The 26,985-nt window shown below is 38.8% G+C and overlaps 1 protein-coding gene across 1 annotated transcript in view; it reads left to right on the top strand.

Annotated features, from left to right (window-relative positions):
• slc4a5b (solute carrier family 4 member 5b) overlaps window positions 1-24,826 on the top strand; it is a 35,195-nt gene extending 10,369 nt beyond the window's left edge. Inside the window, exons 4-21 of the mRNA XM_028463439.1 lie at window positions 1,262-1,480; window positions 7,693-7,822; window positions 8,772-8,932; window positions 13,760-13,915; window positions 14,090-14,197; window positions 15,828-15,883; window positions 17,105-17,262; window positions 17,772-17,859; window positions 17,935-18,089; window positions 18,381-18,506; window positions 18,842-19,016; window positions 19,097-19,230; window positions 20,307-20,487; window positions 20,572-20,662; window positions 21,590-21,642; window positions 22,419-22,610; window positions 24,389-24,502; window positions 24,647-24,826. Of these exons, the coding sequence (XP_028319240.1) occupies window positions 1,262-1,480; window positions 7,693-7,822; window positions 8,772-8,932; window positions 13,760-13,915; window positions 14,090-14,197; window positions 15,828-15,883; window positions 17,105-17,262; window positions 17,772-17,859; window positions 17,935-18,089; window positions 18,381-18,506; window positions 18,842-19,016; window positions 19,097-19,230; window positions 20,307-20,487; window positions 20,572-20,662; window positions 21,590-21,642; window positions 22,419-22,610; window positions 24,389-24,502; window positions 24,647-24,826 (2,477 nt within the window). The remainder of the gene's footprint in view (window positions 1-1,261; window positions 1,481-7,692; window positions 7,823-8,771; window positions 8,933-13,759; window positions 13,916-14,089; window positions 14,198-15,827; window positions 15,884-17,104; window positions 17,263-17,771; window positions 17,860-17,934; window positions 18,090-18,380; window positions 18,507-18,841; window positions 19,017-19,096; window positions 19,231-20,306; window positions 20,488-20,571; window positions 20,663-21,589; window positions 21,643-22,418; window positions 22,611-24,388; window positions 24,503-24,646) is intronic.
• The last annotated feature ends 2,159 nt before the right edge of the window (window positions 24,827-26,985 follow it).

The following is a 26,985-nucleotide window of genomic DNA, read 5'->3' as shown; positions in this document are numbered from 1 at the left end:
GTCACAAATAAAACATGATGACGAGTCAAACCGTAACACCAACAGATATAAGTGCTCAGTGTAATCAAAGTTCAGCTTTTTTCTGATCCAAAAGATAAAAGAAAAAGACAAGGAAACACATTTTAACTTTTTATTTCTCCTTTTTCTAACCCCTTTTTAATTTGATCTCTCTTTTCTCAATTGATCTTTTTCATTGTTTTCCCTCTCCTCATTTTTTCACTTTCTTTTTCTTTGCTCCTGTGTATTTGTTTATTTTCTTTTTTTGTTTGGCAAGTTTTTTTCTTTGCTGTGTTTGTCACATCCGAACCACTTGTTCAGTCACAATACAATGCAGGTAGACTTCAGATGTTGTTTACAACAATCAGAAATCAGTCACAAGATGACATGGTCACTAGTTGAACCATATGTCAGCCATATTCTAAATAATACATCTTGTGGCGGTTTTGAATGAAATGAGACGGAGTCAAGTTGAAGGATTACAGATGAGGACACAGGGTTTATTTGGTCAAAGGTGTGGGATTCAATGCTTTCAGTACGTGTGTCCAATGAATCTGTAGTTATTATGTGCTCTCAGGGTTTTTGTATGCCACTGATAGCACTAAGCATAACAATGACAGAGTCTCTGCGAAGAGGCCTTGGCAAAATGTTATCAGTATGATAGTATCTGGCCTGCTTAGGACAGTTTGACCAGAACTGACGAGGACAGATTCTGTAATCATTCTGTATATCAATACGTTAGCATCAACAACATGATTCATTTCTCACGTTTAATGTCTCTTCTGTTGTCAACGAACCTGAAATTAGAGAATCAAGCTCATTTTGGTTATTGCAATTTTCTCATGATTTGATTTTCGAAGGGTTTACAATGTCTGGTGTAATGGTTCAACTGGTGATTGTTAGTCGGTGACGCATTATGGCAGAAGCAAGACATTGATGCTGTCGCTCTTTTTTTTTAATTAATCAGTCACAAAACAACACAAACATGTATTTGAATTTAGTTTTAGTTTTCACAGATAGTGGTCACAAGATAACATGCGCACTAGTTAAACTGTAGCACCAATTGGTAAAAGCTTTCATTGAAATGAGAATTCAGTATTTTCTTGGTCTAAGACATACAGTAGAATATATTGAATCACTTTCAATTGTGTCAGATCCAGCCGTTCGTTCAACGTGCGCGTACACACACACACACACATGGTATGCTGACTGTTTGTCCAACAGCTTTTCTGTGATTTCTCTAACGCCTCCGTGTCGCTCTCAGAGGTTCAGCCATTCTACATCGGCGTCCCTACGTCCCACCGGCGGAAACGGCGCAAACATCACTCCGCCGCCAGTGACGCCGAACGCGACCGCTGCCACGCCCACTACGATCACCACTCCCATCGGGAACACACCCATCGTGGACACGCCCACGACAGGGCTGAACATTACGAGGAGGAGGAGTCCGGCTGGGAACGCCAAGAGCACGCCGACCCATCAGGTTAGGAACTTAAAACTCACCATCATCTTTTAAACCTAATGTTTAATGTTTACTTTGTGCTTTCCTAGTTTGGATCCTTTTAGAAACTTCTTTTAATTAATAATAATTATAATTGATCTAATGAATTACTGGCCGAAAACAAACACGACTTTTTATTATTTCTTAACAATCTAAACCAGTGGTTGCCAGCCTTTTTTTTGGTCGTGGCCCCATTTTAATATGACAAATTAATGGCGACCACAGACACATTTTACTTGCTTTCCAAATTATTATTTTTTTAATCATGTTTTTTGTTCTGTGTTACGAGTAGCCAGGATTAGTGCACAAAGTGACTAGATGCACCGACTTTAATATTTTTATACGGCATTCTTTAAAACTAGATTTATATTTGAGAAAGTGAAAGTTTAGAATACAGTTTGAGATGATGTGATTTTTAATTTGAAAAATATTAATAATAAAAAATTATATATATATATATATGTATATATATGTATGTGTGTATATATATATATATATATATATATATATATGTATATATATATATATATATATATATATATATATATATATATATATAGTTTCTAGACATTTCATGCGACACCTTTGGAATTCCAGACAATCTACCTTGGGGTTGAAAAACACTGATCTAAACTGTAAAGTTGACCTACTAACATAGCCCCACCCCTTTGTTCTCTGACACAGCGTCGCTATGTGCTAAGCTAACCAATCAAGTGTTACTTGTTTCTGGTACAGTGTTACCATCTGCAGTAAATAGAATGAAAATTAATTATTTCTAAATAAAAATAATAAAATATATTCATCTTTAGGTTTCCTTCCAGGGAATATGAAACAGCCACTGCACAGACCGACTATCAAAAAATAAATACATAAAATATTAACAATAATAATAAATATACAATATTTTACCGCTATTATAATTATTAATAAATAAATAATGATTACCCCTTTTATTATATTTTGTAATAATGATAATAAAAATAATAATAATAATAATTATAATGTATTTATTATTATTATTATTATTATTATTATTATTATTATTATTATTATTATTATTATTATTTTGATGATGATGAAATACTAGTCATATCAAAAGGCCCTGAAAGAAGTTCAGGGTTCTTATTTTTATCACAACATCTTTACACAGCCTCATGTCAAAGTCACACACTGGCACATGAGACCATGAGCAGCTCCATCACACGTTTGATCTCAATAGATCTTCTCCATGCTAACAGTGTGTGATGAGGTGGAAGTGGTAAAAACAAGTTTGAGATGAATGTTTTGGTCATTTTCCCAAGAGGCCGTAAGGTCTGAAGCCTGTAAGCTGATTAGAGCTGAGGAACTCCGAGCTGGGTGTGAGTGTGTGTGTGTGTGTGTGTGTTATTTTGCATGGCTTATGTATGTGTGTATTTGTGTGTGTGTGTTTTTTTTAATGTTTTCTGTTTTTGATTTAAAGTTTGTAAAAGTAAGCAGGACAGTTAGGGGCTTGAGGTGAATCTGTGACGGTCAGCAGACAGAGAATATTGGTGATGGTCGCAGGACATTTTTCAGTGTGTGTGTGCATGTGCATGTGTGTGTGGGTGTGGGAGGAGGGTACTCGAGGGCCCTGCGGTGTGTGTCGGCCCTCTTAAAGCCTCAGGCTCTTTGCTGCTCTGCAGATTCCAGTAGATTTCTGACGGTTTGGTTAAAGCGGTGCAGGCCTCACTCTTGAAATAGTGAAGCAGAGACGAATGTGACAAACTGTTGAGGACGAAGCTCCGGAAGGAGCGGAAATAAATCAGATTTCTTGGACTCCAGAACTTCTCCACCTGAAGAAATTTCTAGAATCCGCTTCTGGGTCTCTGATCCAAGGATCCTGTAATCATGGAGGATTCTGGAGTCTCCTTACCCTCCATTATGGCCTCTCATTGGACCTTACCTGGATCCCAAATGGGTAAATAACACAGTGGACAGAAGAAGAAGAAGAGGAAGAAACATAGAAGTGTTTATTTTTCTCTTAATCCATTTTATTCAAACATCCTCTCCTTTGCCTTTTTTCTCCTCTCATTCATGTCTGCAGTATAAAGTTAACATATTCCTGTCAAATACTCTAAATAGATGCCAAAAACATTCTGCGGTTGCATTTTTAGTAAATCACATTGCTTGTGCTGTTCAGTTTAGATTTCCTCCTCCCAATATTTAGCGCAGCTTATCTGATCTGCACAGATTTCATATTCTTTCAATCTGTATTAGTCATGTGCAAAGTAGGGGTGGTGAAAATAATTGATTATTGTATTATCATGATTTTATTGTTAATTGTGATGAATACATTCTTAAATTTCCAAAAATTGATTATTTACATTTTTCAAATCGTAATACAAACCAGGTGCGTACTTACACTATACAATATTGAAGGTGCTGTGAGGTGTTACTTAAAAGAGAAGTTAAAAAAAACTAGATGACTGATTATTAATGGAAAATCTATAAGTAATAATCAAAAATTTGATTGATAATCGTTAATCGCTTTGTAATCAGAAATAATCAGAATTGGATCGAGAAATTATGCTAATTAACCACCCCTAGTATCAAACATAAAATGTATTTAATGTTTTACCAATAAAAAAATATGTGCAGATTTATTTAAATTTTGTACCTTAAAATATAATTCATAAAGAGCCGCCTTGTTTGACCGGATGTGACGTGAAGTCGATTCCACTGCAATACTTACATTTTCGTTTTTATTTTTGGATTTTGTAGTTCTTTTCTCCACATTTCTTTTAACTAGTGCAGTGAGTGAGTCAGTGAGAGAGAGAGAGAGATGTGGAGGTAGGACTCTACGGAATTTGTAAAGCATTTATGAAATAATTTATTCACGGTATCATTGCAGACCAAACAAATCTGATGTTGCACACCCTTGAACTAAGCAGCAGCCATGTGAAAGTGTCATGGCAGTCTTATCCTGATCCGCAGAGATGTTTGAAGAACACACACACAGACAGACAGACAGACAGACAGACAAACAGAGATTCCTTGTTTTATTGATCACTACGGACATGGAGCTTCCATGGACATGAATGAAGCTGTTATTGTCGGGTTTGGGTCGGGTCGGGCTTCAAGTTTTTTTTTAATTTTTTTAAAAAATCTCTATTACATTCATATTATTTTTTAATAAACACAAAAACACTTATATTATTATTGTTGTGATATCATTTCTAAAGTGATTTCTGCTAGTAGTGGGGCGGGATATTGATGGCGTTGTGTTGCATTTAGTTGTTCAGCGTTCACATTCACTGAATATGATTTGCTGATTTTGCTCATTCCTCACTTGCTGCTGGACGCACGGGCCGCCCGGTCTAGTCTGCAATGCTGTAACGGACTGGGTTCTATGTTCTGGTTATGTTCCACTTGTGTGTACTGTGGTTAACTGATGCTGAGATATCCCATGGGAAAAGACTAGTATACAATTCTGTTCCCATGGTAGTGTGAGTGTAAGATGGTGTAAGACGGTTCTTTGTGTGTTTGATTGTTTATTTTTGGCGTGTTACTACGATCTCCATTAAAGCCTGTAAAACTGTGATAACCTTTTGGGCAGAGCCGCGGTGCGTGTGCGCCCCCCATCCCCTTTCGCTGCGCGAGGCACTGCGCTACCAATCAACCGACAGCAATACGTTCAATAAAATAATAATTTACTTTGGGTTTGCTTAGGGCTCGGGCCTACAATTTAAGTTAATGGGTTGGGCTCGGGTTGGGTCGGGCTTCATGACTGCAGGCCTGGGTTGGGTTGGGCTGGATTTTTTGGGCCCGATCTAACCTCTAATTCCAAGTTCTTGTGCATCGGCGCAGCCACAGCTGGCAGTTAGCTGCACTGTTTAGAGATGAGACATGACGGAGATTGCTCTGCGACACAAGTGAGCAGAAAACAAATTTCATTAAAATGATGATTCAGAGGAAGAAAAACCCCTAGAGAAGCACCAGTGGGTGTGGCCACCGGCAGCGCTAGCGCCATGACTTGTTGATGCAAGTGTCAGAGGTTAGCAAAATGGTGGTGACAGTGTCTCCATAAGGACCAGTTTTTTTTTTCTCTCCTTGGCTGCTCTACGAGGACTTTTTAAGAGAGTTACCTGACTAAACCTCCAGTACTGTGTATGATTAACAGGTTGCTTGTGGTATTTTGCCAGTTTGACTGACACTATCATGATGGCGTGGGATAGTAGAACCCTATTAGACCATGAGTAAATTAAGCCCTTACAGTAAAACCTCAAATGAAACCAAACAGAACCTAAACTTGGAAAGGTTGCACCCTGATTTGAACTTGTGACCCTTAGATTAAACTTAAATACCCAACTGCTTCTCCTTTCTTTGACCGGAGTAATCCTGTGCTAAAGTAACTGTACTCCTACTTAAATAAGATATTTGGCTACTCTTCGTATGTGCGATCTGATTGGTGGTCAGAGATCAAAGCACAGAAGTTAGTTAAAAGCGAGTAAAGCTGTGCTCATGGAAACATGAGCCACCTCCACTTTGGAACATTGTATTGCGTTTTAATTAGTCATGGATTACGTAAGAGTCCCCTGAGCGCCGGAGGCCAGTGTTGATCGCCAAACGTCAGCACATGAACTTGTGACTTACGCAGGAATCCATCCCATCCATGGCTTTGATGACTTTAAGCTGGTTTCCCTCATTTACAAAGAACACGCACACACACACACACACACACACACACACACACACACACACACACACACACACACACACACACGCACACGCACACACGAGGATGCCGTTTGCTCACCTGCTGACACACGCACACCCACACACACACTTTGTTGTCCTTGCCTACAGTGACACAAACAGCAGCGTCAGCATTCATCCAGCTTGTCAATGGAGATCGATCACTCTGGTTAAATTAGGAAAAGTTGTGGGCTGATTGATTCCAACGTCGTTATCAGATGAGCTTCAGTGGAGCTGAAAATGTTCACACACGTGCTGCAAAAAAACTCACTTTTATGAGAAAGAAAACACAAAACATCATGCTTTGAGACGTAGAGTAAAGTCTTCTGGATATAGTCAAATACATTTCTTTAGATGATGATGTGATGATGAGAGACATATGCAATTTTTTTTAAAGGGGTGGAGCATTGCCCCCTAGTGGTCAAAGGGTTTCATTACAGTTTTATCAAATTCATTCAAAAAAAATATAATATACATAATATACAAGTGCCATAAATTATTTATTGGCGCTTGAGTCATGTGACTTGGTTCTTCTACTGTTGCGCAATTCTTCTTCACAATGTAAATGGTGAAGCGACACTGCACCCAGTAGTTCATTTATGGTACTGCAGCAAAAATGAAGCAGAAAGCAGGCGCCGGCCTGGTTTTATGATGAATTTACAACATTAATTAAAAAATGAGGATTATTGACGACACAGTCAGCCTCACAAAGCTAACAAAGTAAGAAGAAATCAGGGCTGAGCTGCTTTCCTCTTGTAAATACGACATTACATTTTATTTTTTACTGTGTTTTGAACTAAATGCTGGAATTCATTGGATTTTTTAATGTTAGAAATATTTTGAAACCACTTTTGATGGAATATATGGACATGGCTTGAAGGTGAGGAGTCCTGGCTTGTTTATGTCGCCATTTTTTTTCTAAGTTTGACAAAATAATTGACTGTGTTTGCTGTGATGGTTGTGTCTTCGAATAGCATTTGAGAAGCATTTAATCCCTTAAGTGCGTGAAAGAGTGAGAACATGCATTTTGACCAGTGTTCGGGACGTGGACATTAAGACGTGTCACAAATTTTTGTAGTCAACATTATCATTTATGTTACTAACCACTTTTGCATTATTGTATATATTACACACATTGCGGTTTGCATGAATCTCGAGACGGTCTATACTATATGTAGTTCTATTTTTCCTTCTGGCAAGAATCTCAAACTCCGCCTATGTTGAGAGATTAGAAACAAAACTAAACATTAAGGGCCGGATTCACAAAGATCTGAAATCGCAGGAAACTGCGTCACTAAATCCTTTCGTGACGCAGTTTCCTGGACGTTGCAGATTAATAAGAATGGTGAGAATTTTAGATTCTGCACTGTGCAAAGTAGCTGTGAAGTTCATTTTGTTAGTTCTGGTGGAAAGGTGATAAATCAGAGGGTCACACTACTGACTGCGATGCCTCGCGTCTCTTTTGTCCTCTCGTCTCTCAGTGTCTCCTGCTGCAGAGCGTCTGCGTCACATACTGGGGGACGATGACGGAACCCCAACTCCCACAATCTTTACAGAGATGGACACGTTGCAGCACGATGGCAGCGAGTTAGAGTGGAAAGAGTCTGCCAGGTAAACCCAGACCCGATCCAGACTGTTCTTTTGCTCAGTCCCTGTTACTCCCAATGCGCTTTACAATATCAGCCACATTCACCCATCCACACATGCACAATCACACTTTCAGTAATGCAGAGGACTTCATTAATTTAGTTTTGACAAGAATGCTAGTTTACGCCAAAATTCACTCACAAGGACTACTTCAGATAGTCTAGTTTTTATCAACTAAATTACATTAATATTTTAGTCAACTAAATCTGTTACATGTATAGTTGTCTAAAATATAAAGCATAAGAGTTTATGCGATTAATTTGCCATTGATAAACCTGATATGTGATCGTGTCAATGTTTGTAAATAGAAACGGACCGATTTGATGTCAACTTTAGATTGGATTTCGTCCCATGTGGTGACATTATAGTTTAGATTTTTTATTTATCAACAAAAATATCCATACATTTTGATATAGTTTTAGTCCACATGTTTGTTTTTTTTTTCAAATAATCATAGTCTAGTTATTGTCACTTTAAAAAAAATGTTGATGGAAACTATGTCGAAAATCTTTAGTCATAAAATTAACACTGGGCCAAAGGAGAAAAACAGCATAAAACAGTCAGGGATTTATTATTATAATTAGTCCTTTATATATAAACTGTAAAGCGACATCTGAATTGCCAACAAAACATAAACACTTGAATCACAAAATTGAAAGAGGAAAGGTTTGACCACTTGTAAAGGAGGTGGATGATGTAATAATTTTAGTTGGACTGAAACAATATGTGCTATGTATACAAACAATAAACATGTGTGTATATACTATCAACCAAAACCCATTAAATCCTAATACAACATGACAAATCACATTCAGGTTTTGCGTGGAAGATGTTTGTTAATCATCTTCCAATGATGCTATCAAACGTGTCTCTCTCTCTCTCTCTCTCTCTCTCTCTCTCTCTCTCTCCGTAGGTGGGTGAAGTTTGAGGAGAAGGTGGAGGAGGGAGGGGAGCGATGGAGCAAACCCCACGTTTCCACGCTGACTCTGCACAGCTTGTTTGAACTCCGGACCTGCCTTCAGACGGGAAGCATCATGCTGGACCTGGAGGGGTACTCGCTCCCACAGATAGTGGGTAAGAGGTTAAAAAACTAGCAACAGATGACAAGAAATCCAAGCCAAGGTTTACTAACAACCTGACCAAAAGTAACTGCTTGAACCTTTTTTTTTAAAAGGACAGAGCAATGATTTATTTTTCAATACAACTTGACTGACGAATATTGCAAGTTACTTACGTCCTAATGTCACTTGTCCCTGCCAATATCTTGGTCGTCTCCTCTAGACTAGGGATTGAACGACTACGTAATTTTAAAGGTCGACTTTATGTGCATACTAGTCGAGTCGACGTCAACTAGTCAATGACGTCACCAAGAGCCGAAGCCGAGCCGAGACGAGTGCCGGTGTTGCGCTAAAATCTGTGACCCGAAAAAATCTGTGACCGCAGGTGGTGACAGTTCCAACCCCTGCGGCTTCTCGCCGAACGTTTACTCCTCCTTAAACACGTTTGTAATTATTCTCCAGTCTGCATTTACTTCACCCACCGAAGTGTCATGTTTAAGGGGGAGTAAATAGCTCATTAACTCGTTCAGTGCCAGCCACACACGCAACTTCCTCCTCGGTCGAGTATGCGCTGCTTTGAGCTGCTTTGAGCTGCTGGGAACATCAGCATCAACTGTCGTAGCGCCATTTTCTGTCTCGTAAACTCTCCCTCTGAGCTCTGCACATCACGGGTGATCTCTCATCCAAAGGTGCTCTGCTGCCACCTACATGGCACCAGTTGGTCACTACATCATTGCACAAGTTAGATATTCACTGGAGAGCTTCGTCGCACTGTCTCCTAGCAACCCCAGCCGAAAAACCCAATTCACGTCTATAGACATGAATGGCACTCCACGTTACTAAACCAATTCGCGTCTATAGACATGAATGGAACTCAATGAGTTAATAGCTACAAAGAGGTTTAGCACTCTTCTTCTTATTCGCCGAGAAGCCGCAGCGGTCACAGATTTTTTCGGGTCACAGACTTTGGCACAACACTGCCAGCCCCTGGGACACCGGACATGCTATAGAAGCTAAGTAAACCCAGGAACACTGCTGCTTTGCCTACCATGAGTCTATGGTAACTGTTAAGCCCCAAGGATTCCTCAGAGCCAAACGTTTAGACTTTGTTTGGGCTGTTTTTACGGTAGCTTTGGATTCCTTCACCGAAGTCGGTGTTGTGCCTAAGTCTGCTTTGCTAGCAGCATCACCTGTTAGCACAGATTCGCCTCCCTGTGTTTCATTACTGTCTGAATGCTCTCTTTTGTGTTTCTCTGTGGAAGCCAAGAGCTTTCTATCAATACATCTTCTGTAGGATGTTGAATGAAACCGAGCACCTTGTGGATTACTGTCAGTTATAGTTAATACTGATACAGTATGAGTTTCAACTATGATTTTGCTCACCACTCAAACAAAGCCATTGTTTGACGCAGTTTCGATACGCTTCCCATTGTTTTGCCGAAAAATCCAGTATTTGTTCTATTTTTATAGGTACCAGGCTCGTATAGCATGTTTTTCTATAAGTTATTGTTGTGTTTTCTTCCTCCGAACTGCTGGAAGATCGTATATTGGTAGCAGCCATCTTGGTTGTTTGCGCTCTCCTATTGGATCAGTAGGTTACATGTGACTTAAACCGCAGCATGCATGACAACAATATCATTACGCAAGTAAAGTAAGTAGTACCGACTTCACACACTAATTTCATAAAAACTGCAGTATTGCAAACAGAGAACTTTTAATATGTTTCTCAGGACCAACATATCTTTGTAACTGACATATGGGACATTGTAGTGTCCCATATGTCGGAACGGGATGAAACGATACAGCTTTCACCTTATAGCCTATTTTCTGATCTTATCTGGCCTTGCCTTCTCTTACTTTGTGGTGTATGTTTCCTTGTCATGTGTCTTGTTTTTTGTCTTGTCCTGTCCGGTGTTTGTGTTTTGTGTCTTGTTGAGTTTCGTGTTGTGCGTTTCACTGTCTTGCGTCATAAATATTGTCTTCTTTTGTCTTGTCGTGTCTTGCCTTCTTTCTTGTGTCTCGTCTCATGTGTCTTGCCTTGAGTTGTCTTGCTTTGTCTCGCAACTGTCCTTGTCTTGTTTTGTGTCTTGTCTTGTGATTTTTTTTTCTTCTTTTCCTTGTCTCATCTTGTGTCTTGTGCCTTTTCTTGTCTTATTTCTTCTTGTCTTGCTTTGTCTCGTAACTATCCTTGTCTTGTCTTGTCTTGTTTGGTGCATTTCCTTTACATGTCTTTTTTCTTGCGCCTGATCTTTTTTTTGTCTTGCCCAGTGCATTTTTTCCCTTGTCTTCTCTTTTGTATCGTGCCTTTCCTTGTCTTCTTTTGTCTTTCTTTGTCTAGTATCTTGTATTTAATCTCTTCTTGCCTTGTCCAGTGTCTTGTACCTTGTTTCTTCTCTTGTCTTGCCTTGTAGCTTATCCTGTCCTTTCTTGTTTTTTTCCTTAAATTACTAGAGAGCCAGAGTAATTGAAAAAAAATCTGGATATAATCTACTGGGCAGGACGATAGTGTTATGGTTTGTGTTCTGATTTAGTTAGTGGAGAAAATATTTCGTCTCTTCTGAAATGGAGCTCAAATTAAAAGAGCATCTGATCAGATGGGAAGCGGGGTCGATTAAACTTTTTAATTACAATTACATCTTCAATTATTCATGTTCAATTACAACTCAATTTCAAGTAATGTGAAAATTGCAATTAAAATGACAATTATTTTCCCCCTGAAAGTTGATTACAATAATCATTCTCAATTACTTAAGTTAAATTACAATTAATCAACAATTACTGAGTCTGAAATAAATAGCGTCTGAGACTTTTTTGTGTCAGCATAGCCCTAGTTTTCATTTAGTGGAAAAACTTGATATGAAACATATTTGATAATTGTTAACTACGTATGTGTAAGCCATAAAACTGTAACATGGTTCCACAGTTTTGCATTTAATGAAATTGTAATTGACAGTTTTTATAGAATTTCTGTCAATTAAATTTACAAAGTCAATTATCTGAACTCAATTACAATTAAATTGTGATTACAACAGCAACAGTTTTTTCAATTACAATTAGGTCTCTGGTCTTTGGTGAGAGCAGACGTGTTTTTCTTTGCTCCGATAACACGACCTTGGCTACAGCTGGCTACAGCTGAACAGCCTGAACAGCCTGAAAAACTGGGCCCAAGACTGAAGGAAAATGGTGAAAAAACCGCAGGGAGGCCCTTCAGAACCCAATTCGGGTTTGGAAGAGGTCAAGGAGATGATACGCGAGGGTCTACAAAACCTATCTGCCGAGATAAAGTCGTTGGAAAAGACGCTGGAAAATTCACTGGAAAGACTACAAAGCGAAACAAAGGTACTGAAAGAAAAGAATGAAAGAAATGCTGAAGAGATAAAATTGTTGAACGCGAGGGTTGAACAGCTGGAACAAAAGGAAAGAGAGAAAGATGTCATCATCACAGGCCTAAAGATAAAACCCAGGAGTGACGAAGAAACAAAATCGATTGAACAACAGGTCATTGACTTCCTGAAGTCGAAGGACATTGTCCTGAACCCTGACAACATCAACTCCTGCCATCTCCTGCCAAAGAGAAATGATACCAGAGCTGTAAAAATAACCTTCACGAATATAAAATTCAAAGGAGAAATAATCAAGCAACGAAACAAACTCAAGGGAACGAAGGTGTACATCAATGAAAACCTGACGAAACAAAATGCAAGCATTGCATGGAAAGCACGCCAAATAAAAAAAGAAGGAAAGATTTTGAAGACGTGGTCAAAAAACTGCAGGATTTACATCCTGGAAGAAGAGGACGGAAAACCAGTTCTTATCAAGACGATGGACAACTTGGGAAAATACGAAGGATCCACCTAAACAACAACATTACTGATGGTAATCATGGATATGGACCCAGATCTATATAAACACTGGAAACAAAACTCAGACTGTGATTATTTTACGGAGACCGAATTAAATGTGGAAACCAAGAGTAAAAAAGGTCTGTCATTTATTCATTTTAATTGCTAGGTGGTGGGGTGATAAAGGATTACATTAAATTTAAATTCAAAGTGTTTATTGTCATATGTGCAGTTAGAAACACGTTTTTTTTTTTATATACAATGAAATTACTGCCTTGCTTATGAACTAAGATATAATAATGTGTTTATACAAGTTAAATCTAACAGTGGAAAATACAACACTGCCAATAAAACTAACAACAGCAGTTAGAAACACCCTTATGAACTAAGATATTACATTAAAATACTACTTTGCTTGTGAACTGGGATGTGGTGATGTGTTTATACAAGTTGGATCTGATCCCATCATCAGACAGTGGAAAATACAACACTGCCAATAGAACTAACAACAGCTGGATTACCCTTGATGTAGAGACAAAACAAGGTGACATTGTGGATGAAAAGGGAAGAATCTTCCAAACACCTTCGAAAGAGGAACTATTCTTGAACTGGAGGAATGCTAACAACGTCTGGCAGGGAACAAGGCCAACAGATGAGAATACACAAAAAAGAAGAAATCAAGAATGTTTTGACCAGAGAGACATGTAAACCCATGTAAATCTGCGATGGTAAAACAGGGGACGGGACCCGGATAAGCAAACTGCTTCTCTCGTCTCCTTTTTCGGCATGTACAAAAAATGTAAAAAAAAAAAAAAAAAAAAAAAAGTGAATGTAACCATGTCGGAAATAAACTGAATAAATAAATAAATAAATAAATTATAGTTAATTATCCATACGTGATCACAGTTATAATTGACCCCAGCCCTGGTTGAAGTTGAGAATCGTGGTTGTACCTTTTCTTTATCCGTTAAATGAGACCCTGTTGTGACTTTTCTCACCAGAGGAAATCGTGGACGGTCAGATTGCGGACGGTCTCATCACTCCGGACCTGAAAGAGAAGATTATCTTTGTGCTGCTCAGAAAGCATCGTCACCAAACCAAGAAGCCAATCCACCGCTCGCTGGCAGACATCGGAAAGTCCTCCAACACCACCTCCAGTGAGTGTTAGTCTCTGTGTGTCTCAGTGACCCATTATCCGTCTCTGCAGCCGTCTCACTTTCTTGCTTTGTCTCTGCTTCCCTGATTGTGGCCTGTTGAACCTTTACCCGTGTAAAATCACCTCCTCTTGTCTCTGACCTGTTCATCTTTCGCCGCCATTGGCGTTCTGTCAGGCCGTAGTCCTCAGGTCAATCTGAGTCGTAGCGCTAGTTCGGCTTCGGGGACTCACCACTCCACTGAGGACCTTCGATCCCGACAGTCAGGCAGCCTGGCCCGCCTCAGTGAGTCCGACACACCTACGGAGCACCCAGCACAGAACTTCAAAATAAAAGCACTGCAGTGTCTTGTGTTTTTGCCAAAGGGATGACTGGCAAAAATGACTGGAAGAAATGTGTCACAATATTTGGAAACCAGGCACTCCAAAATAGACAAAATCTAAATGAGGAAATGTATTCTAAAAATCTTTTATTTTAATTGACAAATCATTAAAAAGCTAACATGTTTCGACCAAACATGGTCTTTGTCAGGGCTAACAAATGAAGGTATTGTTATTTGATGTTTAAGTAGGGATAATGATTCATGTGGGTAGTTTTAATTAATACATTGAGGAGGTCGCAGGTTTACTGGTGCCCATTTTAATTAGTGACTGACTTCTGCACAAAACCAGCTAACTCTTAGACCAGGGGTCTGCAACCTGCGGCCACATGTGGCTCTTTGACTCTTTTGCAATGGCTCCTTGTAGTGTTTAAAAAAAATATGGTATTGATGATTGATGACAATAACTTAAAATAAAATTATGATAAAAGAATTGGTTACCCTAAAAATGAATCACATTGTGCAATTACTTTGCCACCATCCTACTTCACCTCCTGCAACATCTACAGATCATCAACTTTCCTGCACCTGTGGCTAACCTTAAGTTTTAAATCCCCGCTAAGATAACTAAACCAACAAAAACACTATTTTGGAAGAAAATAGAGATTTTAATTGTGTGGGAAAAGATTTATTTAATGGCCAACATGTCGGCCTAATATGCATAATGCATGCTTGATTTGTTGCAAGAAATTAGCTATTACCATGTGTTGACCGACATGATCACTCACATGTCATCAAATTCAAGTTATTTTTTGTAGCCCTTCAACTCCATTAACTCATAAAATTATTTTATATTATTTTAACTGTATAGAATCTTAACACTGTATTGTCTTTATTGAGAATGTTTTTTTTTTTTTCTTGGCTCCAGGAGGACTTTAATCCAGGCGATATTAGGCAAAATGGCTCTTTTGAGAGTAAAGGTTGCAGACCCCTGTCTTAGACTCAGTCAGCAGATAAAATGACAGAAAATAGATAATGAAAGCATATCTATATTCTTACTCATAGTGGTGTATTTAATATGTCACAATATGGATAAGTAATGTAAGAACGTGAGTGCCTAGCGTTTATTATTATCCAACACAAAACATATTTGTTGCTTGAAGGTTTAGAGTGGAGTAGAAACATGTAGAAATACATTAATTATGTTTTTATCTCCAAGTTAAAACTGAAGTTTTCTTTTATTTTTTTTGTTTTTGTTTTGTTTTTCTTGAACAAAAAGATGAAATAGCCATCTTTGTTATTTGTTTGATATCAAAAAGCGGTAAATAGATCACAAAATTTTAAAATTTTACACCAAAAATATTGTCATGAGTCCCTAAAATACCTCTTATAGTGTAATCTCTACATTTTTTCCTGCTATGGTTCATAATCAGTGGTTTCTTCTTTAGTTTTTTACTCACACTTTCTGCTTTTACTTCATACTGATTACACTCTAATACACAACCTGGTGTGTTTTTTTACACATTGTGATCCAAAGCACTGCTTTCCTTTAGTGTGTCTTACGTGTGTGTGTGTGTGTGTGCGTGTGTGTTACAGATAACACTCAGAGCCGAAGCATGAATGATATTTCAGACACGCCGAGCACAGACCAGGTATTTCCCAGCCTTCACATGTAACAATATGCCAAGTTTCAACATGTCCAACAAACACAATTATTCTAATAATTACAAACAACACATCCTAAAAGTTAAAATAATGCATTTTTTCAAGGTTCAATGATGTCTTTATAATTTCCCAAAGGGGGAAATTATGGCTTATGTGTTTTTACCACATTAGCTTTACCTGCAGTCTTCCTCCTGCAGGTAAAGCTCATAGGTCTGTATGAATGAAGGGCCTGCGCTTAGCTCAGAGCCTGAAATGTCTCTTTTTTTGTACCTACTTAAAGGAGTTAAAGGTAACCTGGTGAATTGACTCTGAAAGCAGTATTAACAGATTACACAGAGGCTTTAATCTAAGCAGTCTCCACTCCACTGCCACGTGCTTCAACGTGGGATTGTTTCACCGATGTCTACAGTAATCATCAGTGTGTGACTTCTACTCACCAAGGATTTTTGCCTCACAGAAAGCCTCCAAACATCCAATATGACAGATATGATCATCAAAGGCTGCCTTGATGCTTTGATCCATCAACAAGGAGCTCAAACTTACCCCGGAGATGCATGTTGACTTAACAGCCTACCTGAGTATTTTGTTAATGAGTCGTGGTTTACTCACTCCTGGGGTGGGACCAAGACCGACACTTTATTTGTAAATGTTCCACTCTCAGAGGGTACTCTCTCCTAAGTACCCCCTGTAGTACCATCGCGTACCCCCATTTGAGAAGTACTGGTTTATACAATACCACAAGTATTTTTGCAGAGTCATGGTTAGACAGCTCAACTCAACTCAACTTTATTTATATAGCGAAAATAACAACAAAGTCATCTCAGTAAACAAAATATAGAGTCCATAGTAAGAAAAAGAACCCAACAAGATCTACATGAACAAGCATTTAGCGACAGCGGGAAGAAAAAACTCCCTCTGCAGCCTATATGAGTATTTTTACCGAATCATGTTTTAAACCATGGCTTGTCTGTTTATTGTTGCTTAAGCATGGTTCGACACAACAGCCCAGCTAAATGTTGCTAGCAAGTCATATTTTAACACAGCCTGAGATAAGTTGCTAAGTCATGTTATGAACATTGAATAATTGGGTATCCTGTGGTCTTCAAACCATGATTCAGCAACAATACCCAGGTAGGCTGTTATCTTGCGAAGGCCTGACACATGGTTTCTATATATTTTCCTCTTTCATGTCTCCTGCTTTTTTTAAGCTTAAGAATAAGTTCATGAAGAAGATTCCTCGGGACGCAGAAGCCTCTAATGTGCTGGTGGGCGAGGTCGACTTCCTGGAGAGACCTTTTGTCTCTTTCGTACGTTTGGCTCAAGCGACGACTCTCGGCGGTCTCACTGAGGTTCCTGTGCCCACCAGGTAAAGCCGAGGCCATTAGTGATGCACTGATTATAGAGTCAGAACAATCCCATAACCATTCATTTGAAACTTTTATACTCAATAACAGATAAGAAAATGTATCATGTTTCCCCAACAATTTTGACTTTTGAAATTAATCCAAGAAAAGTTCTTACTGATGTTTTTTAGATTAAAAAAAATCAAGGATGGATTTATTATTAGCTACAAGCAAACTGTTGAAACTACTAAATATGTGTTGTTTTTGACAATTATTTTTTCATGTGTAAGAATGCTTGAACTTATTTATTGAAAAATCGGAAAAGAGTCGGTTTTGGCTTCGTATTTTGTTCGTGCTTACGTTAGCTTAGCATATGACAGTGCTAGCTGAGCTGGGTCAAAGGGTTAGAGGGGCAGGGCTATTTTAATTATTCCAATTGTCTAAAAGAGTTTGAAAAATTTCCATTTTTGACCTACGAAGTATCAGCTCGATTATTATCAGCTAAACTTTCTTTTTTTCCCCTCAATGGCAGGTTTCTCTTCATCCTCCTGGGTCCTCATGGAAAAACCAAGTCTTACAACGAGATCGGCAGAGCGATTGCCACACTGATGGTGGACGATGTAAGCACTGTGACGTGACCACCAGCGCTACTACACAAAGCTTGTGTCTCTGATTGGTTGTGTGTCCTTCGTCAGTTGTTCAGTGATGTTGCCTACAAGGCCAGGGACCGCGAAGACTTGATCGCCGGAGTGGACGAGTTCCTGGACGAGGTGATCGTTCTTCCTCCGGGGGAATGGGACCCTAAAATACGCATCGAGCCGCCAAAGAAAGTTCCCTCTGCAGAAATGAGGCACGTAGACAAAGTTTCACCCTTAACCAAATTCTCATGACATAAGAAATATCACTAGTTTTTCAAAACTAGCTCGAGAAAAGAAAGAGGAATAAAAGACGAAAAAACAGATAGAAAATAGTACCTGTTCCCTTTGACTCCTTGAACATCTTTATATAACTTTGAATTCTTTACTGAAACAAAAAGGCTAATTAAAGTGTTTCACGGGCAGGATAGAATTTGTTTGGGTTTAAACCAGAAAACATGCTGCTACCCCATTCTTATGGTTGAACTTGCACACTGTGATCGCAGGAAGTCAGTGATGAACCTGAACGAGCTGGGACAGATGAACGGCTCAGCCAGCGGAGCCGCTGCGGGGGAAGACGAGGAGATTCCAGCTCCACACGAGCTGGGAGAGGAGTTGAAGTTCACTGGAAGGTGAGGATGGGAGTGTAAACCACAGGTTTCCAACTATTAGAACAATGAAATGCCACCACATACAGTATGTCTGCGATAAACTTTGATACAAAACTTGATTTGATTGGGTATGGAGAGCAAGAAGGCTCATGTTGGAGAGTTCACCACAAGGCGCCGGGCTAGGGATGGTCCCGTACCCCAGATTCTTTTATAGAAAACAAGGATTTTCACGTCTGTCACGTCACGTCTGTGGACATCAGGGCAAAGTTACAGATTTTGGGGCAGTTTTCTACTTTTCTTGGTCTTCCCTTGCACAGACATGTTGAAGGTTTGGTCCGCTCTGCTTTGTTGTGCAGGTTTTGTGGTGGACTGTGGCTGGACATTAAGAGGAAGATCCCCTGGTACTGCAGCGATATCTACGACGGCTTCCATATCCAGTCCATCTCCGCTGTGCTCTTCATCTACTTGGGCTGCATCACCAATGCCATCACCTTTGGCGGGCTGCTTGGAGACGCCACAGACAACTACCAGGTCATCAAAGAGAGCAACAACGCAGTACTTCTTAACAAAATCATGCACAGAGGGCATCTCTGACATGTTTTGTCCTTCAGGGGGTGATGGAGAGCTTCCTTGGAACGGCTTTAGCGGGAACCGTCTTCTGTTTGTTCGGAGGACAACCACTCATCATCCTCAGCTCGACCGGACCCATTCTCATCTTTGAAAAATTGCTTTACGACTTCAGCAAGTAAGGGCACGTCAACATGGATTCTTCTCTGATAGTGCTGATGTTCACTGTGGTGTACCTCAGGGCAGCTGCCTCGGACCGCTCCTTTTCTCAATTTTTACTATTGACCTGCCTTATGTATTAAATACACCATTACTTGTCATGTACTGAATGCTGATGATGCAACTAGGTTTTACGCTGGTTCTAATGTTAATGATATTTGTAATGTACTGGTAAAGGAGCTGGGTGAGGTTATGAGATGGTTAAATATTGTAAAAACTAAACCCATGTTAATTGGGAGACAACAGCAGCTGAGAAATCAAACTATTTGACTCTTACAATGAAATGCTTGGCAGTAGAGCAAGTTAACAAAATAAAGCTATTCGGCATCACAGTGGATAAGCATCTATCATGGTCCCCCCATATAGAAAGTGGTACAATCTCTGTCTCAACTTAAGTACTGTTCAGCGATCTGGTCTACAACCACTAAATCTGATTCAAGTAGGCTTGTCTTGCTTTGAGGTGTCCCTACAGGACCAGTATCACTGATACGCACAACACCTTATCATGGCCCCTCAGTGAAACTACAATGCATTATAATTTACTAATATTTATAAAGAAGATTATTTTAACTGGCCAACTGAGATTATTTCAAGAAAAGATCAAATACTTCATCATATCCACTCCATTTTTCAAATGACTCCTCCTCCGTTAGTTGTTGTTAGATCAGAATGCTGTTCGGTATGAATGCTCTATGAATGAATATAATGAGACGCTCAAAGCCATTTTTTAAAAAATTTGGCTCCGGGGCCTGGAGGCTCACCCCCCATTTCCGGTAATTTACAAATTTATGGGAACCAAATCATTTCACTGAATTCTCGGAAAATTGGTTCGTGCTATTCGGCACGGAGACGTTCCGTGGGCCCGGCCGTAGTTCATCCGAACTTGTTTTTTATAGATCCCAGGAAAATTACCTTTTGTCTACCTAACCCAACACATGGTTCATTTCCCAGGATTGTCCGCTTCCTTTGGTCAGGTCTGAATGTCCTTGAATAAAAGTAGCAAACAACCAAAACCAAAACCTCTTCTCCTCACAGGAGCAACAAGGTGGACTACATGGAGCTGCGTCTGTGGATCGGCCTTCACTCCTGCCTGCAGTGTTTCTTGTTGGTGGTGTCGGATGCAAGTTACATCATCAAGTACATGACGCGCTTCACCGAGGAGGGATTCTCCAGCCTCATCTCCTTCATCTTCATCTCCGATGCCCTCAAGAAGCTGGTGTGGGGCAAATCAATGGAGACCATTAACGGAGGCATTCAAGTAAATGAGTGAGGTTGACGTTGTTTATGTGGTTCTTTACAGGCCGGGACTTTCAAGTATTACCCAATCAACCGTGGCTTTAAGCCTGATTCCATCACAGCCTACAAATGTGACTGCATGGCTCCGGATCAGGGTGAGTTTTTTGTGGAAATCAGGGACGTTTCTCCACCAGGAATTTGTTTAACTCAGTGGCTCTCAAACTTTTTTGGCCCAAGTACCCCCTTTCTCTTATTTCTGAATCCAAGTATCCCCTTTATCCAACCGGGGTCAGTTATAATTGTAATTGCGTAATTGATAATTAATTACAATTATGGCTTAATTATAATTGCAATTTTTAAATGTGTTGCTGTCATAATCTTAATTAGATTGTAATTGTAATTGCCATGAAAATTCTATAAAAATTGTATTATAATAATGTATTAGAATTTAATGCAAAACTGGGGAACCATGTTACAGTTCTATGTATAGTTCTACACATACAGTGTGTTTCATATCAAGCTTTCCCACATTCTTAAAAGAGATATTTGTTTTAAGCGTATTTTACAGCTGATTTAGGACCAATTATCATAAAAGAAACTAACACAAGAGGAAGATTAACTTTTGTTAGGTTATTTATTTCAGGCTCAGTAATTGTGATTAATTGTAATTGAACTTTAGTAATCGAGAATGTAATGGTAATTGACTTTCTAAGGATAAAAAATAATCGCATATTAATTGTAAAGGGAAAAATTACTGGTCACTGTAATCGTAATTTAATTGTCATTGAACATGGGTAATTGAAAACGTAACTGTAACTGAAAAATGCAATTCACCCCAACGCTGAACAATACCGACATTTTTGTCTTGAGTGTGTTTTTGTGATGACTGTGCATTTTATTCCTGTTATTCTCTGTCTTTGCCTCAAATGTGGATACCATGTGAATATGTGAGTACACACAAAGACACTGTTAAACTCTCAGTGATGGAAATCCATCTATATATAAAAAAACACAATTGTTTGCTTGTTTACTTATTGAAGTTTTTTGGTGACGTAAAGTTATTTTTGTCTCCGTCTCTGTAGCGTCGGCAATGAACATTTCAGCTCCTCTTGCAGACGACAACATGACACTGCTGGTGAGTGGTTTTGATAATTTATTAATGTGGTCCAGCACTGCAGTTTGTCACAGGCAGGTGTGTATTTACGTAAATGTATGGTATTTTTACAGTTATTACACTTTACCTGTCAGAAATATTAGTCTTTTATATCAACTTTTAGCCTCAAACATACATAATATCCATTTTCATATGTGGGAGTCACCATTTTGGAGACATTATACTTAAATTTAAACAGAATTTTCATAGAAGAAGCACAAGTAAATGTCTCTTCTTTAAAGCCTCAGAGAATTAAAAGCTTTCCAAATGAAAAGAGGAAAACTTAATATACAAATATCTAAAAAAAACTAATTAGATAAAACACTTTCAATAATTGCTATTTGAAAGTACTCAACAGTCTGATATCTTACACAAAGTCATCATTATCATCACTTTTCTTCTGACTGTCTTCCTCTATTTGAAAAAACATTTAACAATTTCAGCTAATCAGAAGTTTTTTTAAATGATTATTACATTTTTTATTATTAAAATTACTACCGGTATTTACAAAAATAAATAATATTAGGTAATTATTTCTTTACTTCACACCAATCAAAGTGCTACAACAAGAAATGATAAAATATGAAAGCTACATTTAATTTCACTGGTGGATGGACTGCGCCCCCTTATGACCACCCCTGTTGCAGACACACGTTACAATATGCTGAGAGAAAACATGTTGAATTGGTAGCATTTATCTATTTGTGTTTGAGTCAAAGATTTTGAGACAATGTTGGACTAGTTTTATTTTTTCCCAGTTTAACCTGACCGACCTGGACTGGGGTCAGATGAGTAAGAAGGACTGCGCGAAGTACGGCGGTGCGCTGGTGGGCAACGCCTGTAAGTATGTCCCAGACCTGGCCCTCATGTCCTTCATCCTCTTCTTCGGCACTTACTCCATGACGGTGTCCCTAAAGAAGTTCAAGTTCAGCCGCTACTTCCCAACAAAGGTAACGCAGTCGTTTAGCGTTTGTCCCACTCCGTGAGTGCATGAGTGGGAGGTGTGAGCCAGGGGTCGGAAAACCACGACATCAGCAGATCTACTGTAGCTACAATGACACATTATATGTACACATTCATGTCACAGATGTTAGTTCTACCTCAGGTGTGTAGTAGGGATGTAACGATTCACTCAACTGCAGATACGATTTGAGTCACGATACTGGGTTCACGATACGATTCTCTCATGATTTACTTACAAAATGGGACTGTAGACAAATTACAAATAGAAAATACGGTACTATTTGTCAAAAGAATCCCTTGATAAACTATTCAAAACAATGCAATTTAACTAAAAATAAATCTTGAATGAAATAAATAAAGGAATAATACAAATGAAAATGAAGCCTATTAATTTAAATTCAGGTTCGATAATAAACAATGCAAAACTGCATAATAGTTCTTTTTATTTTTAAAAGTGCAACTGAAAATGTATTTTGTGCCTTAACAATTGGACTTAAAAAAAAAAAAAAACCGTGATTGCAATGATTTACGTCATATTTGTTTGGACCAGCAGAGGGCGCTGGTAACACAGTGGACGGTTGGCATGCAGATATCTTGCAGTGAAGAAGAGAAGCTATGCTAGCAGACAGAGCTAATAGAAAAACGTGACTTTTACAGATATTCACGTAATATTACAGATATTCTTTCGGTGCTAAAGGGGTAAGGAATCATTTATTAACATATTTAAGAGTAGAAGGCAGCCAGAAAGAAAGTATTAGCAAACTCCGCCCGCCGCCTACACTTGTGGATAGTGGATAAAAAAAGTACTGCGATTCAATTTTCAGAAAATCGATATCAACCGTGATACCTATGAATCGATTTTTAACTGCCTTACGATTAATCGTTACATCCCTAGTGTGTAGTATACATTTTCAATGAAATGGTCCTAAACTTTTGGGACTCTAGGTTGGTTCTTCTTTTGTTGCGCAATTCTTCTTCACAATGTAAATGGTGAAGTGACACTGCACCCAGCAGTTCATGTATTATACTGCAGGAAAAATGAAGCAGAAAGCAGCCGTCGACCTGATTTTATCATGAATTTACAACATTAGATGATGCGTCGGCATACATTTTTCGAGTCAACATCATAATTTACAGTGAAAACGAACACAACGCAAAACACACTTTTGTCATTTTATATTTTCTGAGGAAAATCAGCGCTATTTAATGCTATTTCACAGTTGTTTGAACTGTGGGATTTTTTTTTTGCCAGTCAGAGCTTTACTGATGTTTTGGTGAAACTGGTGTCCAATTTACCTACTGACTGACCAGACAACACTCACAATCAGTCACCAGTAAACAAAAGGCACCAGCCAATTTAAAACATCACTGGAGTCATTTATAAGAGGTTTTCCTCGTGTTTTACCACAATATCGCACACTGAGTGACAGAAGTTTAACACTTTAACACCTTTAACACTGCTAAAGATCCTGAACTCATGTAAGATGAACACTCCAGCTTACTTTTGTTTTTGACATAAAATATCATCTACTTTTTTAGTGCCGAAGTTTCAATAAAAGTGCATTACTTGTGTCAAATGACAATTGAACTTAATATTTAGAGTAAAAGGAGCCTCAGCAGAGGAGCCAAAGAGCCACGTGTGGCTCCAGAGTCGTGGTTTCCGACCCCCGGTGTGAAGTGATCCTGCATGTTATTATTGCGAATTATGACCAGTTCATCCTAGGCTTCACTCCTCTTCCTCCTCTTCCTCACTCGAACCTTGCAGCTCAGATCCCTCTTCAGCGACTTCGCCATCATCATTTCCATCCTGGTTTTCTGTGGTCTGGATTACCTCCTGCAGCTCGACACCCCCAAACTGCATGTTCCCACTGAGCTCAAGGTCCCTGAAAGTCCCGCCCTCTTTGCATGTTCTAGATGATGATTCGCTGAGCAGTCGTTAGCTTAATGAGTGATTCTCCACAGTCGATCATCTCTCGTTCTTCTCTGTTTCTTCATCTTCCTCGTGCCTCGACTCTGCCTTTAGATGAGGAAGCTAATCAGTGACTTTGCCATCTTCATGTCCATCCTGACATTTGTGGGTCTGGATATGTTGATGAACCTTGACACACCCAAACTAATTGTTCCCACTGAGTTCAAGGTATTTCTCTCTTTGACTCTTAGAGTATACCTATCTGCCACTTTATTAGCTACAACTCTATACTAACAGTTTGGAGCTTATTTTGGTCATAATTGAGGAGCGAGATTCTCTCTTATTTAGTTTGCAGTGAGTCAGGTTTCTCTTTCACATATTTTCAAATCGAGAATAAATTTGAAATATAATGTTGAGATAGATTTGACTTCATGGGCAAACCATCAACTTTTATTATGATATTATATTTTGAATTTATTTTTGAAATTTTGACTAATTTCCCCTTTTTTACTTTAATCTCGACATTACATTTCAACTTTGTTCTCAAAAATGTTACTTTAATCTCAACATTTTGATTTTATTCTTCATTTGCACCCTAATCCACTTCCGTAATGTTAAGATGTTCACAGTGAAGAAAAGTACTTAGTGGAAGGACGATTTAGAGTGTGTGGTTCAAATCCTTTATTTTGAATATTTTTACCTTGTCTGCACATGCTGTCGAAGGTCAACACTATATGTAGTGCAATCTGTTCACGACACCAATACATCATTACTGCATAATTGTGATCATCACCACCATTGTGGTTCAATTTAACATTAGCATGAATAATGGAGACATAAAGACTTTAAACCAGTGCTTCTCGACTGGTTTAACTTAGAGACCCACCATCAACTTCTCAAAACAAGCTGCAATCTAACACTGGGGAAAACCTTTAAACAGTTACACAAAAATTTAAACTGGTTCTAAACTATCTGTCACATAAGCAGCTGTAAGTTTAAACGTTGTAGGATTTTCTGATATAATTAAGTTTTTAATGTTTTTAATCCAGAAAGTAAGAAATTTCATTAAAAAAAAAAAAATCTCATCTATTGTCAAAACCAACATCTTAGCAGTAGTTGGAAATATAAAAACATCATGGAATAAAACTTAAGTAGACTATTACTGCCTCCTACTGTAGTAAGAATAAAATGACATCATTAAAAAAAAGGCACGCATTTGATATTGATTTAATTCATCTTTTTTGTCATTTTGAGATTAAAATGTTTATGTTAAATATATATTTTAAGATTAAAAACTCAATCATCTTGTCTGCATTACTAAAAGTGTTTCCCAGTAATTGTCATATGGGTTTTACATTGCACAGGCGTATCTAATAAAGTGGCTGTGATTGTTTATTTCTATATACAGTATGTTCTTAATACTGTAACCTCTTACTAGTCTTTCCATTTCATTCTGGACTTCTTTTCATTACCTGAAAACCTTTAAAAAAAATCACCAGAAATTCAGATTAATATATACTTATTGAAGCCTGAATCACCCTCAATAATCATTCCTCTGTGTGCGTGTGTGTGTGTGTGTGTGTGTGTGTGTGTGTGTGTGTGTGTGTGTGTGTGTGTAGCCGACGCGCTCCGATCGTGGCTGGTTGGTGATGCCGTTTGGTAAGAACCCCTGGTGGTGGTACGTGGCCAGCGCCGTCCCTGCTGTGCTCGTTACCATCCTCATCTTCATGGACCAGCAGATCAGCGCCGTCATCGTCAACCGCAAGGAGAATAAGCTGAAGGTTTTTTACACACGAAAAATGATCACTTATATATACTGTATATATATATACACACACAAACAGACAAATTAACCAACAAAACACGTAAAAGGTTAAGAAGAGACGAAAACGTACCCAATGTTAAATAATTAAGCATTTTTTCACATGAGAGGTACTGCTGTTGTGCTGAAATACAACACAAGCACGGGTGTGATTGGCCGACTGGCATAGATAATTACGCCAGTGCTGATATTTCAGCACAACAGCAGTACCTCGAGTGTGATATTGCTTTAATACAACAGTTCTACGAGCAGATTTTATTAGTCAACATTATTAAAGGAGCATAAGACAAGATTTGTGAAAAAATAAACATTAATTTTGAGTCTTTTAATGCTAATGGGTGATGAAGCGTTCAAAACCTAGATGGTGTCCACAAACATATCTCCCTATTGCCTTGAACAGGCTGAGATGCATTTTCTACTGCAATGCGGAGACCGAATATACCGCCCGGTTCTCCGGACGTGACATCAAATGACGCTGAATGCACATTCTCCACCGGGAGAAGACAAGCGCGTTGGACTAAACTACTGTTTGGTTCTGCGGAGGAATGCAGAGGCATGTGCAGAGGTCTTGCAATAAACAGTCACATGACCAGCGAGTAAATAGTGTCACAGCATCAGCTGCACTGCTATG

Source organism: Gouania willdenowi, chromosome 12, assembly GCF_900634775.1.
Source record: "Gouania willdenowi chromosome 12, fGouWil2.1, whole genome shotgun sequence".
In the NCBI taxonomy this organism is placed as follows: Eukaryota; Metazoa; Chordata; class Actinopteri; order Blenniiformes; family Gobiesocidae; genus Gouania; species Gouania willdenowi.
Note: the sequence above shows the minus strand (reverse complement) of the source record. Positions and strands in the feature narration are given on the sequence as shown.